This window comes from Ovis canadensis, chromosome 13, assembly GCF_042477335.2.
Source record: "Ovis canadensis isolate MfBH-ARS-UI-01 breed Bighorn chromosome 13, ARS-UI_OviCan_v2, whole genome shotgun sequence".
Taxonomy (NCBI): Eukaryota; Metazoa; Chordata; class Mammalia; order Artiodactyla; family Bovidae; genus Ovis; species Ovis canadensis.
Window position 1 is genome coordinate 62,086,841 of NC_091257.1, and position 20,696 is coordinate 62,107,536.

The 20,696-nt window shown below is 43.0% G+C and overlaps 1 protein-coding gene across 7 annotated transcripts in view; it reads right to left on the reverse strand.

Moving 5' to 3' along the window:
* The window catches only part of RASSF2 (Ras association domain family member 2), a 57,018-nt gene that overhangs the window by 6,422 nt on the left and 29,900 nt on the right, over positions 1 to 20,696 (reverse strand). For all 7 annotated transcript variants that reach the window (XM_069548021.1, XM_069548025.1, XM_069548024.1 and 4 more), the window contains 7 exons: positions 18,586 to 18,673; positions 17,074 to 17,149; positions 14,643 to 14,794; positions 11,038 to 11,126; positions 4,714 to 4,874; positions 2,111 to 2,212; positions 285 to 336 (listed from right to left, as the gene is read on the reverse strand). In XM_069548021.1, coding sequence (XP_069404122.1) covers positions 285 to 336; positions 2,111 to 2,212; positions 4,714 to 4,874; positions 11,038 to 11,126; positions 14,643 to 14,794; positions 17,074 to 17,149; positions 18,586 to 18,644 — 691 coding nt within the window. In that variant the 5' untranslated portion in view covers positions 18,645 to 18,673. The remainder of the gene's footprint in view (positions 1 to 284; positions 337 to 2,110; positions 2,213 to 4,713; positions 4,875 to 11,037; positions 11,127 to 14,642; positions 14,795 to 17,073; positions 17,150 to 18,585; positions 18,674 to 20,696) is intronic.

Sequence of the window (20,696 nt, forward strand, 5' to 3'; positions counted from 1 at the left end):
TCATGCCTTTTGAAAGATGCTGCATTGGAGAAAATAGTTTTCTCTGTGCTTTGAGAAAATCCAGTTCCTTTTTTTTTATAGGCAGTTAGGTTTTAGGGTTTGTTTACTCACCATATATGGCATTCCCCAGTGAACTAACCCAGGGAGCCCACCCGCCTTGAAGGCAAACAACATTTGGAGGTTTCCAAAACTAAGAACTAAGCAAATAAGGGAGAGATTCTGTTTTTAACTTGCTATTTTGAGTTAATTAAAAGTTTTAAGCGCCTTGTGTTCTTTAAACTTACCACCGCTGGTATGGACCACATACAATGCAAACTCCTCTGCCGAGTTCTCAATCTGAATTGGGAAGGAGCAAAAGATACTCACTAAAAGCATACATTTACACTTCTAAACTGTGGCCATTTCTTCTTCTCGAACACTGAAAAGCTAAATAAATGACAGGCTCTTTTGAGGGTAGGATTATTTATCTACAGCATTAAAAGTGATAAGGAGATGGGGCAGGTAAGTAACTTTATTAATAATAATAGGTAATAAAATAGGTGCTAATATTTATTGCACCATGCTAGACACAGTTCTAACAAACTTTACATGTTTTAATTCATCTAATACTCATGAAAATCCAGTGAGAAGTAAAATGCTGCCTGGCATATCGGTAAACAAAAGATGTTACAGACATCAGCGATTGCAGGCACCTCCAATGGTGAGCCCGTGAGTCCAGATGAGGACTCAGGAAGGAAACAAAAAGTGCTTGCCAACTAGCAGCCATTGGACTATAGCGACTCCACACGTGACCCCAGAGGAAACTTAGGATGTGAAAAGACCGAACTCTGGCCCAATAGCTGAGGTGCGTATCAAAAGAATGATTTCAGTGAGCCCAGACACTTGCATCCTCCTATACCTAGAAAAACTCTAAATTCCTTAACTTGAGATATCTGGTTTTCCTTTAATTCACAATAATCTTTTGACATTCAGACTACTTGCCCTTTGTTGTAAAACTATGTATTCTAGCTCCCTCCTTGTCTCCTCGGAGCAATTTTCTCAGGATTACTTGAGATGTTGCCTCCAGGGCTTGAAGTCCTAAGAATATCCGCCAAACATAGCTCTCACTCACAGACTTAGATTGCCTGGGGGGAGGGATAGTTAGGGAGTTTGGGATGGACATGTACACATTGCTGTATGTAAAATGGATAACCACCAAGGACCTGCTATATAGCACAGGGTACTCTGCTCAATATTATGTGGCAGCCTTGAGGGGAGGAGGATTTGAGGGAGAATGGATACATGTATACACATAACTGAGTCCCTTTGCTGTTCACCTGAAACTATTAACAACATTGTTAATAGGCTATACTCCAAGACAAACTTCAAGATTTTGTTTAAATAGAAAAAATACATAGCTCTCAACTTTTAGGTTGTGCAATTTTTTTTTCGGTTGACACCAGCAATGGGTGCTCTCAACCTCATTTTACAGATGGGGAGGCAGAAGCACAGGGATTTTTAAGTCACTTGTCCAAATCATCCAACCAGCAGATGATGGATGGAGATTCAAACCCAGAGGCCATGCCTTAAACCACTAGGAAACACTGGCTTCTATAAAAATAAGAATACCTGGTTTCCAAAAGACTTAGAAGGTGATGGTGGAACACATACAGAGTAACAAGACTTTTAAAACACCATGCACTATAATTTTCACATTTACTGAAGACTGATTTTTTAAAGTAGCTTCCCTAAATGCACAGAAGTCAATATGTACATGGAGCCCTGATCCAGTCATCAGGTCTGGGGTCCTTCTCTGGTGGAGAAGGATCTGAGGGGTGGTGCTTCCCAGGCTTCAGTGGTATCAGAATCCCTGTAAGCCTTGTTGAACAGGTTCCCTGGCCTCTCTGAGTTCCAGTGGGCCTGATTCAAGGGAGAGAGAGACCTGAAAACCTACTTTGCCAACAAACTCCCAGGTGATGCCGATTTCATGGGATCTAAAGAACCTAAACCTTCTCTGCCCAGGGTCCTCCTAACCAGGCAACACACACTCTCCATAGCTCCCACCTCTACACCTCTGGGGGCCCCAAGGCACACATGTCACTGTCTGAGACAGCCAGCAGAGAGAACTTGCCTTAAATTTGTTGAGCAGCAACTTCAGGACCTGTGGAGTCGTCATGGTGCTGTTGATGCGGACATTGGTGATGGAGCCATAAGCTGGCGTGAACACTGATGTCTGTTAACAGAAGAGTCTGACTCAGAGTGGATGTACAAGAATGGGGCACTAAAATCCAAGAGACAAGGACAATGGCACTCAATCTGTGCTTCCTGAGGGTCCCCTGCCCCTGACAACCTAGAAGTATCAGGCTTTGAGGTCAACAAAGAGCCCTGGGTTTTGCCTAGCTCAGGAACTTGCAACCACCCCACCATAGGAGGCTGGAGGGATCTGAGCTTGCCAATTGGCAGGCCTGGGGAGGGAAAGAGGAACAGATAAGGGAGGCCCTCCATCCAAACAAAACACACACAAAGCACCTTCCACTACAACTTCAACAGGAGGAAGTCTGTGATCATCCTTCCATGATGCAATTGTTTCTAGGGCCAGATTAAAGCCAAGTAGCAAGACTGAAGGAGGGTCAGCTAGCTTGGGGTCTTGAGGTGGGAGATAGAGGGGCCCCAGGCTGAACAGTTTCTCCCCATGGGTAGAAATGCCTTCATAGTAGAAACTCCATAAAAGCAAGATGATGGAGGAGGCTGGGCTCTGCCCAGATAAGAGAAAAAAGACCACATATTTCTCAATCTTGAAGTTAAGGAAAGAAAAAAGAAAGTGAAGTCGCTCAGCCGTGTTCGACTCTTCGCGACACCATGGACTGTAGCCCACCACTCCTCTGTCCATGAGATTTTCCAGGCAAGAATACTGGAGTGGGTTGCCATTGCCTCCTCCAGGGGATCTTCCCAACCCAGAGATCAAACCTGTGCCTCCCACATTGCAGGCAGACGCTTTACCATCTGAGCCACCTGGGAAGTTAAGGAGACCTCCCCAATTGTACATGTGCAAAAAGGCTCCTTGGAGGTCAAAAAGGGAGGGGGTATGATGTCAACTACCCACAGGCCTTTCCACTAGAATCTGAGGCAGGAGCTAGATGGGCCACAGGCTAGGCATTTACAACTGGTCTCATGTTTGCATTTCACAGGCAGGGAAAAGTGGGCTTCAGGCTGGACACTTACAATTAGCCTCCTGTTTGTATTTCCCGAGACAGGAGATAGGTGGGCTCCAGGTTAGGTAAGTTTGCTCTCCCAAATGGAGTAACAGAAACAGGGTAAATAGGGAGGCTTTGTCTCCTATCTATTTACCTTAAGATAATAGTCCTGACAGGAACAGAGATGGGCTAAATCTTGTTTGCATAAAGGATCAGGAGACCACATATTTCCCATCTTTGAGGCAAAGGAGACACTGCACATGTGCATAAAGGCTCCTTGGGGGACAAAAGTCAGGAGACAGTGCCAGGCCATGATGAGTCTTGCTTCTCCCAGGATGCTTTCCTTCAAAATCCATCTTGTCTGAAATGTACATATGCACGTAGGGGGAAGGTCTTGAGACAAATTAGCCAGGGTGGCAAAACAAGATGATTGGCCAGGTGGAAGACAAAGACCCAAAAGAACTGCCCTATATTAAACACCTCTTTACTATGCTCCTCCTCATTAGGGAGGACACCCACACACAGAGAAGTCAGGCCCCATAGCAGCTGGAGGCACATGGTGCAGAAACAGAGTAACACGTGGACTGGGGGTAAAGGGGGTGATTCTGATGAGGGTTGTCTATGGGTCATCTCACATCTCACTCACTGAGACAGGAACAAAGTGGGCGGGGCACAACCATTAAAAGAACGGCACAGCCATTGTGAACAGGATACCACAAAAACTGGTTGGAACCTACTAGGCCCAAGATGTCAGCAGATCTGATTTCCAGTAGACCTTCACCTCCGTATGTACTCATTGTAATCCATTAGCATCTAAATGACCCACTCACAGGTGCCATGACAGTTCTGAGGTCAACCATAAAAGGCCAAAAAGTGGGTGGTACCCCAATTCATGGAAATCCCCATCCCTTCTTCAAGATAGTTAGAATATTCCTCCCACTCATTAGCCTAGGAAATTCTCCACCCCATAAAAACTAACCACCCCCATAGCCCAGGGCTGCTCTCACATTCCCAGATGACCCATTGTCCTGGGGCCACCACTCTCCTTTCGAGATGGCCTGCATTCTGTCTGTGGATGTGTATCCCCCAGGGCTACACTCTCTGTGGAGTGTGTTTCTCCCAGCACTGCCCTCACTTTCTCAGGTGACCCCATGCCCTAGGTCAACCCCCCCTTCTGAGACAGCCCACACTCTGTCTACAGAAGAATGTGTAGCTCTCTGAATAAACCTCCTTTCACTCTACTGTGGCTCACTCTTGAATTGTGGGAAGCCAAGGACCCTCATTTGGTGGCCCGTTCCAAAGGACTCACCTAAGACCTGGGACACAATCATCTTCTCACAGCTTTTCCTACACCACCACCACCTAGGGGGGCTCCTGATCTGGAGGCCCTCATCTCTAACAGAGCCAGCAGCCCACCCACAAGGTGAAGACTGAGTGGCTTCCCAGGTGGTGTCTGCAGCCCTGATGTGGCAGTTGCCCAGGAAGGGGTCTTGCTCCCACTAGGGCTGCCCCATGCCCCGTGCTACCCTGCTTCCCCTACCTTGTGGTTGTAGAAATGGCCGTTTATAGAGAAGCGGTGGCGTCTGATTCGCCGCTGGTCGCTGGGTGTCCTCACATTGCCACGGCGACGTACCCCAACATCACTGCGTGTGCGCATCAACTGTGGGGTATCTTCCTGTAGGGACTTCAGGCCCCTGGAGTCTGAGATGGGAAGAGGAAATGAGCTCTGAATGTCTGGACCTGGGATGTGGCAGTTACAGTAACTTCTTGACCAATGCTACAGTATGTACAGCTTCCCCAAAAATATATTTTATAAAAATAGTATTTCTTGCTGGGGAAAAAACATGATACATAATTTACCAAAAAGCAATACAGTGACAAAGTTTAGAGCACAGACTTCAGAGCCAGACTCCCAGGTTCAAACTCCAGTTCTACCACTGCCACTGTAGGGAAGCAAAATTTGCCACCCCAAAATGTCACTGGTCTGCTGAAAATAATCAAGACCCAAAAGACTGATAAATGGAACAATACCCGCCATATCAGGAAACAAAGGCTATCACTGTCATCAGCGACTGCAGTCACAGCCGATGGTGAGCTGGTAAGTCCTGAGAGAACTCAGGAAGGAAAGAATACCTGCCAGTTAGCAGCCATCAGACTGCAGCCATCAGACTGCAGCCACTCCCTACGGCAACCCCTGAAGAAATTCAGGAAGTGAAAACACAGGATATTTGCCTCAGATAGCTGAGGTGCATATTAAAAGAATGATTTCACTGAGCCCAGACTCTTGCATTTTCCCATACATAGAAAAGCACTAAATTCCTTAACTTGAAATATCTGGGTTTTTAAAATTAACAATTAACTTCTGATTAACTGTCCTTTGTTGCAAAACTCCTGTATATCTTAGCTGCACACCACTGGATTCTTTGGAGCAGCTCTCTCAGTCTGGGTTCCTTGAGATACAGCCTCCCAGGTTTGAAGTCCTAAAAATTCCCTAAAATTCTTAATTTTTAGGTTGTAATAAGTTTTCAGCCAAAAAACTCAGAAAGAAACTGACTTTTCCCCTAACTGTCAAGGATTTAAAATAGTAGGCCTATTACAGGCCTAAAGCTACCATCAGAGACATCTACAAAGAATATGGGCTAAATGTGGTAAAGGAAACAGAGATCAAAGTTCACCGCATGTCACACTGTCTTTTCAGGGCCAAGCAAACATCTGTTTATCAACCATTGCTTTTCTTTTTTTTTTTAAATATAAATTTATTTATTTCAATTGGAGGTTAATTACTTTACAATATTATATTGGTTTTGCCATACATCAACATGAATCTGCCATGGGCATACACGTGTTCCCCATCCTGAACCCCCCTCCCTCCTCCCTCCCTGTACCATCCCTCTGGGTCATCCCAGTGCACCAGCCCCAAGCATCCAGTATCATGCATTGAACCTGGACTGGTGATTCATTTCATATATTATATTATACATGTTTCAATGCCATTCTCCCAAATCATCCCACCCTCACCGTCTCCCACAGAGTACAAAACTGTGTCTCTTTTGCTGTCTCGCATATAGGGTTATCGTTACCATCTTTCTAAATTCCGTATATATGCATTAGTATACTGTATTGGTGTTTTTCTTTCTGGCTTACTTCACTCTGTATAATAGGCTCCAGTTTCATCCACCTCATTAGAACTGATTCAAATGTATTCTTTTTAATGGCTGAGTAATACTCCATTGTGTATATGTATCACAGCTTTCTTATCCATTCATCTGCTGATGGACATCTAGGTTGCTTCCATGTCCTGGCTATTATAAACAGTGCTGCAATGAACATTGGGGTACACGTGCCTCTTTCAATTCTGACCAACCATTGCTTCTCCATCTCCATGTGAATTGCCTTCCTCCCCTCTGAAGTCCCCAAATACTACCCAGTAAGAGGCTGGCAAGTATTAAACAAAGGGGAAACAAAGTCATCTTAGGAGAAATTTCCCTGTATCTTTGAGATGCAAATGTCCTATCTGGTCTCCTCATCTCTACCATCTCTTTAAAATGCAAATTTTTTAAAAGGGTCAAGTAATTTAGAACTTGACTTGTTTTCCATAAATATTAGTAAAAAAGGAAGAAGCCTTTAAAATTTTTTCTTATTCTGTCATTTACAAATTAGTAAGTTCTGTATTGTGATATCTGATTCATGACTAAGTTTGGAAAATAAAGTATAATATTTCTTATTGTGTCTATGTGGATATGTGTATATCTCAGTAAGTGTCTTTGGATATTATTGTTAAGGTTAATTCATAAAAGAGCTCTGTTTAAATTGCCTTAAAGAAAAGTAAGTGCTTACAAACCAAACAATTCTAAATACAAAGGAAATTAAGCTAAATTAGTTTTAGGTTCAGTGAACAGGAAAGTATTTAGTATTAAATTAATATCTTATGTTAATGTTTGTTTGTTGATCTAATTAATATAGATATGTCTTTGGAACCATCAATATTAAGTAGCACTCTTTCACTGTACCTAGTTTTAATAGAGGTTAAAGGAAATTCTGTTATACCTGTGGCAAATTTGTCAGCAAGAAAAAATAACTTGATAACTTTAGCTAAAAATCATTTAAAATAGTTTCTCCATATTTTGGTAACTATTATTTGTCTCTTGGTTTTCACTAGAATTTAAGATTTTTAGGAGTTGGGAATTCTAATTTAAATATATAATTAAAGCTACTGAAGACAATAAAACATTTTATGGTAGAATGTGTGAGGTTAAGAAGGCATGAGGAGGGACTTCCCTGGTGGTCCATGTCCCTGCCAATGCAAGGGACATGAGTTTGATCCCTGGTCCCAGATCCCATGTGCTGCAGAGCAATTAAGCCTGTGCTCCACAACTACTAAGCCTGCACACCTAGAGCCTGGCTCTGCAACAAGAGAAGTTACCACATTGAGGAGCCCACACACCGCAACAGGGAGTAGCCACCACCACCCCCTACCATCCCACACTGCAACTAGGGAAAGCCTGCATGCAGCAATGAAGATCCGGTTAACAGTGTTAAAAAAGACCCAGTTAATAAATGCTAAAAAGAAAAAAAGAAGGTATGAGGCATGAGATTACATTTCACTGAGAAAGTTTTATACAAGGTCAGGATTTAGACTGAAGTTGACTAGGTAAATGGATTTTGTTAGGTAAACTAATATAAGGCTGGAATTTGATATATCTCTTTCTATTAGAAGTGCTCCTTTTTGGTTACAGTTGCATGAGTTTCTGGGCCCTTAGGTGATCCATATTTGCTTTCTTTTAATCATTTGGAGACTTTGGTTAAATGAATAAATATTGTTTCACAGTGACCTATTGTGTTTTAAAACCGTTTTGATATTTTTAACAAACTTTTCTGACTAAAGCTTTTTTAGCCTCCAGCTGACTCTGGGATACTTCAAAAGAACATCTCTGAGACATTTCAAAGAGGAAGGTCAAACTAAGTTTATCTGATATGTTAAATTACTTCAAAATCCTTGTCAAATGGTTGGAGAAGAACCTTAGGTTATAGTGTATGGATAAATGCCACTAATGTAGATATTCCAAAATTTATGTGGAATCCCTAACATCTGATATGTCCTGATATATTATCTAAAATGTTATATCTCACAGAAATAACCAAGTTTCCTGCTAACTGCATTTTACTCAAATCTTTAGGCTATTTTAAGTTTTTTACATGGACTGATGAATATGGTTCATAATTTTATGACTTTGAGAAATATACTAGCTTTAATTAAAAAAAAAAACTTTTATGGTATGACCTACAACAAGTTGATAAAGTATATGTTTGCAAACAAAGCTGAAATATTTCTCATTTTCTATCTGATCCAACCAAAATTTGGAGGCCCCAGCTGGCTCTCCTGTGGACTTGATATTTTATTGCAATTGGACTCCCTGGTGCTTCAGATAGTAAAGAATCTGCCTGGAGTACAGGAGACCCAGGTTAGATCCCTGGGTTGGGAAGATCCCCTGGAAGAGGGAATCGCTACCCACTCCAGAATTCTTGCCTGGAGAATTCCCTGGACAGGAGACTGGCGAGCTACAATCCATGGGGTCACAAAGAGTCGGACAGGACTGACCAACTAACACTACAACTGGTTATACTAATCATCATTTTAATTATTCTTTTTTCCAAGTTGTTTGTGCTTTGTGTCTCCCTGCGGCACTATGTCTTTGTTAATGTTACTAGCTGTGTTACTTATATCCTGTCTTTTTTACAAGATTATTGTCTCTTACAGTACCGAGTGTGTAACCAGGCCTCCAACAAAACTATGGCTAAACATCTTGAGGCACAGACCACATTTATTACATAGAGTAATTGTAATAGTGTGATTCTAGGTGTGGGAAGAAGCAACAAGGGAGAATGTCTCTTGGTTCATAATTAGACAGAAGATCTAAATGATCTTTTATTACTGACAGGGCCTAACCAAAAATTTAGCAGCTGGAGTGGCATAGCAAGAATTCTCGCCTGATCTTGGATGGGCCTCCCAGCCAGCACCATGCGACAAAGCTTGATTATGAAATGTTTCCCAAATGTTAGCCAAATTCCTGACCAAGAGGAGATCAGTCATCAGCAATTGCAGCTCTCCAGTGTGAGCTGATGAGCCCTGAGGGAACTCAAGAAGGAAGGACTATTTGCCATTTGCAGCCATCAGATTGTGGCCATTCCCTATGGTGAGCCCTGAGGAAACTCAGGATGTGAGAATAGAGGATACAGAGCCTTAGTTAACTGAGAAGTATATCAAAAGAATGATTTCAGTGAGCCCAAACTCTTGTATCTTCCCATATGTAGCACGGAATCTTCCCACATGTAGCATGGAATTCCTTAACTTGAGATGTTGCCTCCTGGGTTTGAAGTCCTAAAAAATTCTTGCTGAATAAAACAAAACTCTCAACTTTGAGATTGTGAATATTTTTAAGTCTACAAGTACAAAGAAGGCACTTTCCAAAGGGGAACAAAAGAAGACAAATCTCAACATTTGGAACACTGGCACCAATGGTGAACACTCCCAGAAAGGTCCATCTGATGAAGCAGTTAGAATGGTCATCACCCCCTTTCCACAAGATTATGGAACAGACATTGACAGTGGGGGATTATAATAGGGAAAAGCCAGTTTTGATTCCATGTTGGATCTGTCTCTTTGACTTTACCTTTGTTTTTGTTATTATAAAAATACATAATGGCCTGCCTCAAGGAAATCTGCCCCTCTGTCTAACTGTTAAGCTAAAGTGGCTTTGTTCAGTTCACAGGGAGACAATCTGACCCTGCCCATCAGTTGCAGAATAGTTGCAGAAAAGATGAATTTAACACATCCTCTCCTATATTACAAGATAAATGGCCTTTGTACTTTATGTCCTCACCTTCTCTCCTTCTCTGTTCTACAAAAGAAACTGGAATCCAGACCCTGATAAATATGGGTTTTTTGGAGACACTATTTTGCCATCTTCTCAGTCTATGGCTTTCTGACTCATATTCTTTGCCTCAGCACCTCAGCTTTCAGTTTATTGGCCTGTTGTGTGGTGGAGTAGAATGAGCCTGGACTCGGTAACAGGTAGAGAAAAATGTCTTTCTTTCCAACATCATATATCACTAACCTCTCTGTGCCTCAGCTACATCACCTATAGAAGGGGAATAATAGCATCCACCTAACAAGACTGTTGTACGGGTTTAAATAAGTTGATTAATTGAAAGCACTTAGAACAGTGTCAGGCACAGGATAAGCATGATATAAGGACTTGCAAGATATTATGAACTGATAATATCTATCAAAATTACAAATGCACACAGCCTCAGACCTAGAAACTTAATTTGAATGAATTCTACAGACACAAATGTGTGAAATGAGACACGTACAAGGACATTGTCTACACTTTTGTCTGTCTAAAGACTAGAAACGACTTAAATGTTTATCAATAGAAGTGATTAAATTATTTATTCATACAATGAAATACTGCAGAGCTGTAAAGATTGCAGAGGTTCTTTCTGGGTTTGTATGGAACAATCCTCAAGACAAACTAACAGAAATGGGATGTGCAAAATGCTGCCACTGATATAAGAAAGGGAAAGAAAAAAATGACATCCAAACATTAAGCTTTGTTGCTGTGTATTTCCTTGTGTTTGCAAAGAATATCTTGGGAAGAAAGCCTTCAGATTGCTTCTAGGGAGGGAAAATCAGCAGGTGGATGAGATGTGAAACTTTGAATTCTTTTTTCTTAATAAGTTTTGAATCTCAAACCATGTGAATTTTATATTTCCAAAAAATAAGTAACAGTATGCAACATTCATCACATCAGTCTTCACACAGTTGGCCCCAAACCGGAGGATCCTCCCACCATGCGTGTACCTGTGGAGCTCAATGTCTGATCACTCTCAGGCAGGGCATCCACCTCTGAGATTGGAATGTTGGGCATGGTGAGGGGCTTCAGGATGGTACTGGAAACAAAAACAAACAAAAGGTTCAGCCCCTGCAGATGAACTCCCTCAATCCCACCCCAAACCACTCATGCAAAGGAAATACTTCTGCGGATCATGCAGTAGGTGATGAAGGACATGGTAGGCTATGCTGAGGGCCTCATGAGGCTGGCCCAGCTCCTGAGCCAAGCACTGAGCAAGGAAGGTGAATTCTGGAGGGAGAAAGTTTTGCTCCCAGCATTTGTAGCAACATCAAGCCCAGGACAGAGAACAACAAAGAATAGCTGTGTGGTACCTGTGCTGGGTTTCTAAGCACCTACAAAGTCTATGCCTTATTTAGAAAACCCTAATAATGGTCATTTATTTTTAGGGACAAGATTCTAGTACAGACCCATTTATGTTGGAGGAATTACTCAGAAATTTCTTCTGGAATCTAACAGGAATGGAAATTAATAGGTTGGTTGCTATGAGAGTCAGAGTAACTATGGAGTGGCACTGATGACAGTGTGCTCAGGGTTGCTGGAGAGAGGGTCACATGTAGGCAATCTGAGTTGAGACCTGGTATTGCCCTGATAACTGGGAAATAACTTCCCAAAGCTCAGAAGGACAATGGAAGAAGCTCAGAGAAACACAACCAAAATCAACAGAGGATTTGGCTAGAAAGGAGAATCGAATTTGACCAATTAAGACCTTCCCATGGTGAGAAGAATGTAGGTGCCCTGGTGAAACCAAGCAAGACCCTATGGGGGCTTCCCAGGAACAGACCCCTGCATCCTCTTCTTATTTGTTAAAAAGCTTTAGCCTTCTAGGCCTTCTCTGAGTTCCAAAAAAAAAAAAAAAAAAAATCAGAGATGTGAGAAAATGCAGAAACAAAGGAAAACAGCCAAGCAAGACAAAAAAATAATAGTTTAGCCATAAAACAATTCAAGAACCTTTAGTTCTTCCTCAGGGGCTATAGATAATATCCTGAGCCATACCCAGGAGATGTTTTGCAGATACTGACTCCTCCACCAGGTATATGAAGTTAACTGCATTCTGACCACAAGCAGGTGAACCCCAAACCAGTTGGAACCAGATAATGTTGACTCCTGAAGTACCACCTAATTACCTTACCACCAAATTAATGAGAAGAGCATCTACCACTCTGCAACAGTCTCTCTCACCTTGCCTTTAAAAACTCTTCCCTGAAAGCCATCAAAGAGTTCAGGTCTTTTGAGCATGAGCTGCCTATACTCCTTGCTTGGACTTGCAATAAATGCAGCACCTCCCTTCACCATAAACTTGTGTCAGTAAATTGGCTTTACTGCATGTAGGTGAGCAGACCCAAATTTGGTTTGGTAATGCTACAACTCAGCAGAGACAGGACTTACAGTCCAGGGATGATACTTTTTTGTTTGTTTTTTTTTGCCACATCATGTGGCTTGTGGGATCTTAGTTCCCTGACCAGGGTTTGAACCTGAGCCCTCTGCAGTGAGAATATGAGTCCTAATCACTGGACCGCCAGGGATGATAACTTTAAGGAAAGACAATTGAAAATTGAACATCTAAAAGAACTACTTGTTGTATAGTTATAACTTGTGGGTGTCTGAGCCCCAGAATGAAATCAGAGACTCTCAGGAATGGTGTACACTTGGCACCCACAGCAGCCACTGCCTACTCCCTAGTCTGAAACCCTCTTTATTGCCCAAGCAGAAACTGGTCTCAGCATGTTTCTTTAAAAAAAAACAAAAACAACTTTTTATTTTGTATTTGGGTATAGCCAATTAATAATGTTGTGATAGTTTCAGGTAAACAGCGAAGGGACTCAATCATATATGTACATGTATCCATTCTCCTCCAAACTCAGCATTCTTCTTAAAATAGTGGTCCAGGCATTCACTTTACTATAGCAGGCACTGGAATAACATTATTTATCATTCCTGAAAACTCTGTCAAAGTATTTGCAGGTTTGAAGAAGCAACCAAGACCAGCTTGATGCCATAAGGAAGGGAAAAGAAACAAGTGTACAGCTTGAAAGACTTTTGGAGCAGGCCAGCCAAAGGCCACATGGTCAAATGGAATTTTAAAAACCATCTCTCTTAGGGAACGAAATGTAATACTCCACGGGCTAGGCTGGTGCTATGGAATGGGTTTGGCCTACTTGAAACCAAATACAGTGAAAATGCCGAAAGCAAAGAAGAGTATGAAACTGCAAAGTTAGATGAAACCAAAGAACCTTGACTGGACCTCTCCGCGGCTCCCCCCATACCCCCAACCCCAGCACTGATGGTACAAGCAAAGAATTTCCTCCTTAAATTCCCTTGGAAATAAACCAGATCAGCTACAGGCTTTGGGCAACATTGTAGATTTCTCTTAAATTCAGCCAAGAAGAGATTTGGCTGTGGAGTTTAACAAAATGTTCAATGGGGCCAACAGAGAGGGCTTGGTTCTCATTTAAAACAGAAAAAAACATCACTGTGGTTTTGGCTGGGATCTTGGTGCATTCCACCATGCTCTGGCCCCAAGGCATTCAACATTAGCAAATTTTAGGATGGAACAAAGGGTTGTCACTTTACCCTAAAAACTGAAATCCCAGATAGTCGGGATTTCCCTGGTGGTCCAATGGTTAAGAAGCTGCCCACCAACGTAGAGGACATGGGTTCAATCCCTGGTTTGGGAACTAAGATTCCTCATGCCGTGGGACAACTAAGCCCATGCATCACAACTACTGAAGCCCACACACCCTAGAGAGTGTGCTCTGCCAAGAGAAGCCGCCTCAATGGGAAGCCTGTGCACCTTAGCTAGAGGAAGCCTGCATGCAGCAATGAAGAGCTCATGCACCACAAGGAGACCCAGCACAGCCAGACACACACACACACACAACAGTAAAGAGGGTGTGCCTTACTAGATGTACAGAGCTACTCATCTGGCTACAGGAAGGAACAGGCTTAGTCTCCACAGACCTTCTAGTGGGAACACGGGAGAGGGGACCTCCCAGACCATCACACCACCGCCCAACTCCAGGTGTAACCTAAAGGAAGCAGAGCTTGCTTGGCTGGCTTGGTCAGGGCCTGACATGCTTTCTCCACTTTCAGGTTCCTCTAAGACACAGAGAGCTTTGGACAGAAGTTTTGAGCCCTAAACGACTCTGGGGTGGGGTCACTCTGTGAGGAGTGGTCCCAGTCGGGAGGATGCTGGGGCATTGGGTGTCCTGTCAGAAATCTGCAGACTGAGGCTGGCTAGCCACTACAATACCCCTCAGAGAGGTAGGGTCTCCACCAGCGATGGCACGCTGCTCACTCAAGCCTTAGTGCTTCTCCTCTTGGACTCAGCATCTCCCTTCCTCACTCTTCCGTTCATTGATTGTGGTGCCAGGCCTGGAAGCCCAGTAACACCAACATATGCCCCTTTCTCCTCATTCCAAGCCTAGAGCAGGGGGGAGTGGGAACGGGAGCTTGATCAAGGCTTGCTGGAAGAAAGTAGCCTTTACCAGCTTGAGAACACATGCAACCCCCAGATACCTCTGGTAAATCCCCAGTCCTATCTCTCTTTACTCACCCTTGAGCCCCCAGGTTACAGCCAGAGTGCCAAGAGGAAGAGGATGGAGGGGGGCGAATGCGTTCATTGTCATCCTGCATCTGTAGACGAATGGGCCGGCGCAGTCCCCAGGAGATGTTCAGCAGCCCCTCCACAATAAACTCATCTTCCTCCTGCCACAAAGCAATTGGAAAAGTCCAGAGAAGTCCCAAAGAAGCCAGCACCATGTTGTTTATGGTAAATGACAATTTTCTTGATGTGCCCAGGTAGGTGCACCCAAGTTATAGTCACACCTCAGCTCTGAGCCACTCTCCAGGCTCTGAAGCTGAGCTCGGAGGTCTGCACATAGTTGCCTCAAAATTCATAGACATGTGCAAATTCTAACAATGGTTTCTTTGTTGTTTTTTATACTAATGACTTTAAAGAACGATAAATATATTTCTTAAAGTATGTGAGAAAATAGCCTGTTATTCTTAAATTCTGCTAACAGAAGCAAGAGCTAAAACCTTGAATTAGCTATTTTTCCCCTCCCCTACTATAGAAAGTGATGCGTCTTTCATTATAACATGTTTAGCAATCTGACCCACCGGCTGATGATTTAAAGTAACATTTTCTCAAGTTTGTTCAACAGAATACTAGCTCATCTGGCAAGATGAACTGTTACCTTAAAAAGAGTATCAAGTGATCGTGAGTTGGGAGATGATGTGTTATCAGATTTCTTAACAGCAGAACTTCCCAGAGCCAATAATTAGCTAATGTGCTACATAATAACTCTCTAAGAGGTGAATAAATTCTGCAAGAATTCCAAATTTATACTCAAGGGTTGTTGATTGATAAGAATTTAAATGCGAAGGCCTTCTAAAAATATCTGATGTTTTATTCAAAAAGAAATGGATCTCAGGAATCACCAGACCCTTGAGTCATCTATAGGACATACCTCAGAAAAGCTGTATCAGAGAAGGTAATGGCACCCCACTCCAGTACTGTTGCTGGAAAAATCCCATGGACGGAGGAGCCTGGTAGGCTGCAGTCCATGGGGTCTCTAAGAGTCAGACACGACTGAGCAAATTCACTCTCACTTTTCACTTTCATGCATTGGAGAAGGAAATGGTAACCCACTCCAGTGTTCTTGCCTGGAGAATCCCAGGGACGGGGGAGCCTGGTGGGCTGTCGTCTATGGGGTCACGCAGAGTCGGACATGACTGAAGTGACTTAGCAGCAGCAGCAGAAAAGCTGTTTAAGGACCAAAATCTTGCTACTGATCCAGCCACTAATTAGTAGAAGGTTTGAGGACAGTGCCTAAAGAGTCAGGTCTTCTTTCTAGAATCTCAGCAAAACCTTTTGAACCCATGTTTTATAAGCAGGGTCAAGACCTAAGGTCTGGGCTATGGCTACATCTTCAGGACAAGCCCCATGAAAGAAGACGACACATGCTCAGTGAACAACCAATCTGGGTCCCAAGATCATCTTTAGAGAGGGAGAGGGTAATAAAAGAAGGCAGGAGAGGGGTGGAACAACTTTAGGGTGTTTGGGGATCTTAAGGAGAAAAGCGTTATTTAAGCACAGGTTACATGTATGGTCTTCTAAGTGGTCAAGGCTGGCATCAATACTTTATACCACATGATTAGAGGGCAGAATTTAACCCAAAGTAGGACTTTGCCTAAGTGGTGTAGTTTGAGGAACATACTAAAAACCACTACATACTATACCCAACCTGCCTGCCTTGGTAGCTGAAATTCTACCATCTGATATCTGTTTCTACAGATTAAATCAATATGGCTTGATAACCTGAAAATGTGTTTAGAAGGGTATTACATGTACCTTCTTATCAGCCAAGAACACTTGAGTATAAATTATTCTACCAGGCTCCCATATAATTCACCATCTACCCGAAATAGGCTTTACAGAAATGGATACAGGATGGGGCTGGGGAAAGACATGTGGATAACAAAAGACATGCTAAGAAAGCATTCTAGGAAGGCTGCTGCAGCTGTGGGGAAAAGCCGAGTTCCCACCCAAAGCTTATGTAACTTGTCCAGATTGCTGCAACAGCACATGGGCCAGATGTGCCAACACAGAGGACAGGGTGAGGTTCCTGAATTGCCCAAGAGGAAAAAGGTTGCTTGAGTACCATCTGAAATAGTCATTTCATGAAAGCATCCTTTTGGAGGGTCCTCCTTCTGAGGCTAGTATTAGTCCAGCCACAGGAATATCTCCAGAACAGAAAACACATTCTTTTTAGAAAAAATCTGGGCCCAGGGTGTACTTTCAAAGAACTCTAGGGACTCCCAATAACATCACTAACATTGAGAGGCTACTCACTGCGGCAAGAGAGGCAGAGACCCTCTTGGTGAGGGTGACATGGAGACATGGAGACCCAGAAGACATGGAGACGAAGACTGGGCTGGCCGCTAGGGGAGGAGCCCCACAGATCTTCCCTGTGACTCCTTACCTCACGATGTCGGAGCTGCAAATTTTGGCCTTCATAGTACAAGTTGTAGGTCTTCAAATGCAGGAGAAGTTCATTCCTTAAGAGAAAAATACAAAAGGTGTCACAATCTCAGCTAAAATCACTTATAATGCAATTACTCCCTCTTTTTCTCACCTCTAATCTGGCCTTCAGTCACTCCAGTCAGGGTGTTGTCTACATGTGTATACACACAAATATACACACCCATAGAGTGTAGAACCACACATCTTCCATCACAAACTTTCCCAGGATCAAGATCAAGAGTAAATACTACCTAGAACAGACTTAATGTAAGGAGCAACTCCAGAAAACCAAGGCAGGTCTGGTCTGCTGACAAAGGTTAGCAGCTCTCACTACATTTCTCAAACCCAAGCTAAATACGCAGGCCTTGTTAAACTGCAGATTCATAGAAGCAAATGCACTTTAAAGCCCATACACAAGGTTTCTTTAGCCTCTCCACAGACTTTCCTCTCTCACACATGCTGTGAGAAGACATTCACTGCAGACCTTCATGAGACTCAGAAACTCCAAGGATTTCAGGAAGTTAAAAAGGGAGAGCTCTGGGCCCCACTGACTTAGGCTTCACTGACATACCTTTGTTGTTTAGTCGCTAAGTTGTGTCCAATTCTTTACAACCCCATGGACTATAGCGCACCAGGCTCCTCTGTTCATGGGATTTCCCAGGCAAGAATGCTGAAATGGGGTGCTATTCCTTTCTCCAGGGGATTTTCCCAATCCAGGTATTGAACCCATGTCTCCTGCATTGCAGGCAGATTATTTCCCGCTGAACCACAAGGGAAGCCCCTGCGTTACTTTTCAAATGTACTAATCTAATCTACTCTTCTCTCCTTCAAGAGGTGCTTTTGTCTCTTTATTCTATGTGCTTTTAGTTTACAAAGACATTTTTTTAAAACCTTACAAGGCCTCTAAATACTGGTTTCCAAGTTGTTCCCTTGGGAGCATAGCTCTGTTAATACTAAACATGGAAGAGAGAGCATGTGACACCCTTTGTGACCAGAGTGAAAGTTGTCAAACCTGAAAATGCTCTGATCAAGTTTATCTGAAAGCAAATGAAGGGAGGCCTGGGAGGAGGGAGGAGCTTGCGGAGAAACTGAGGCGTGCTTTTGCCTCTTCTCAGGCAAGAGGCAAGGGCGTTCTGTCACTTTAAGTCCAGTCATTCAGTGTAAAGATTTGGGGCTGTCACAACCAACTCCTCCTCCTAGAAACTCTCTAGGACATCAGCTTTTTTGAGCCTCTAAAGGTACTATGTCTTGAAGACCCTCTTAACTTCACTCTGTATGGCCAGGCTCTGGGGGCATGTTCTTTAACTATAGCAGCAAACTCGCTTGATGTTCCCACTAGTCCACACACAGTTGCTTTCTCCTTCTCACACATAGGAGCTCCTCTCGTGTACAGAGGAGGCTCCTCTGCCAGTGGCTTCCATCCACATGGGACTAGCCACTGCAAAGACAACACCATAGCAAAAAACCTTACTTGGAAATGTATTTATCTTGTCCACATGGGACTAGGGAAGTTTGGTGATGGTAGTCCATTCTTCCTTTCTCTTTTCATCAGAAGAGGCCTATATTTGAAAGAAGACAGCAGTTAAAGTCCAGTTGTGTCTTTAAGAAGTCAGCAGAACATGGGCTGGGGGCTGGGAGCACATGGTTCTTTGTCCCTGCACCAGATACATAGCTTGAGCAGCCCAGCACTGACAAAGGGCCAGGGAGATGCCATACTGTTGGCTGCTGCCTCTGCTTGCCAGAGCTTCTGAGAGAAAAACCCAAACAAAAGATAACAATCCCTGCACAGCCCCAAAACCACAGACGATGCTGGCACCCAAGCTGGTTTGAAGGAATGAATCTTCCTGAAGAGAACTTCACTACGCAGAATAGAGATTTGTCTGAAAAGGAAGGTTGATATTACTGAGATATGCTAAAGATTGGTAAACAACCTTAAAAAAAAATGCCCGGAGAGAAATGTGCACAATAAATCACAGCATATACATCATCATTAAAACATGACAATATGAAAGGCAATTTAATTACCTGAGAAAATGACAATACATTATGAAAACAAACTTATAAAACTATGAATCCAATTTTGTTTAATATACATGTAAGGCTTCCCTAGTGGCTCAGATGGTAAAGAATCTGCCTGCAATATTGGAGACCCAGGTTTGATCCCTGGGTTGGGAAGATCCCTTGCAGAAGGAAATGGCAATCCACTGAGTATTCTTGCCTAGAGAATTCCATAGACACAAGAGCCTGGCAGGCTACAGACCAAGGAGTCTCAAAGAGTCAGACAAAACTGAGCAATTTTACTTTCAAGGGTAGTTACCTTAGTGATAAAGAATCTACCTGCCAACGCAGCAGACACAGGAGGAGATGTGGGTTGGATCCCAGGGTCGAGAAGATCCCCTGAAAGAGGAAATGGCAACCCAATCCAGTAGTCTTGCCTGGGAAATCCCATGGACAGAGGAGCCTGGCAGGCTACAGTCCATGGGGCTGCAAAGCTCCATGATGTGACTGAGCAGGCATGCATGCAAGCATAAAATCTGCATATATATACACATTACTTTGCTGCCTGCCAGCAGAGCAATGCTCAAAATTCTCCATGCCAGACTTCAACAGTATATGAACCAAGAACTTCCAGATGTACAAGTTGGATTTAGAAAAGGAAGAGGAACCAGACACCAAATTGCCAATATCTGCTGGATCATAGAAAAAGCAAGAGAACTTCAGAAAAATATCTATTTCTGCTTCAAAGACTACACTAAAGCCTATGACTGTGAGGCTCACAACAAACTGTAGAAAATTCTTAAAGAAATGGGAATACCAGATCACCTTACCAACCTCCTGAGAAACCTGTAGGCAGGTCAAGAAAGAACAGGTAGAACCAGACATGGAACAATGGACTGGCTCAAAATTGAGAAAGGAGCACATCAAGGCTGTATATTGTTATCCTGCTTATTTAACTTCTATGCAGAGTACATCATGCAAAATGCTGGGCTGAATGAAGCACATGCTGGAATGAAGATTGCTGGGAAAAATACCAATAAGTTCAGATATGCAGATGACATCACCCTTATGGCAGAAAGAGAAGAGGAACTAAAGAGCTTCTTGATGAAGGTGAAAGAGGAGAGTGAAAAAGTTGACTTAAAACTCAATATTCAATAAATGAAGATCATGGCATCTGGTCCCATCCCCTCATGACAAATAGTTGGGGACAAAGTGGAAACAGTGACAGACTTTATTTTCTTGGGCTCCAAAATCACTGCAGGTGGTGACTGCAGTCACGAAATTAAAAGATGCTTGTTCCTTGGAAGAAAACCTATGACAAACCTAGAGAGCATATTAAAAAGCAGAAACATTATTTTGCTAACAAAGGTCCATCTAGTCAAAGATATGGTTTTTCCAGTAGTCATGTGTGGATGTGAGAGGTGGACCATAAAGAAGACTGAATGCTGAAGAATCGATGTTTTTGAGCTGTGATGTTGAAGAAGATTCTCGAGAGTCCCTTGGATTGCAAGATCAAACCAGTCAATCATAAAGGAAATCAGTCTTGAATATTCACTGGAAGGACTGATCTGAAGCTCCAATACT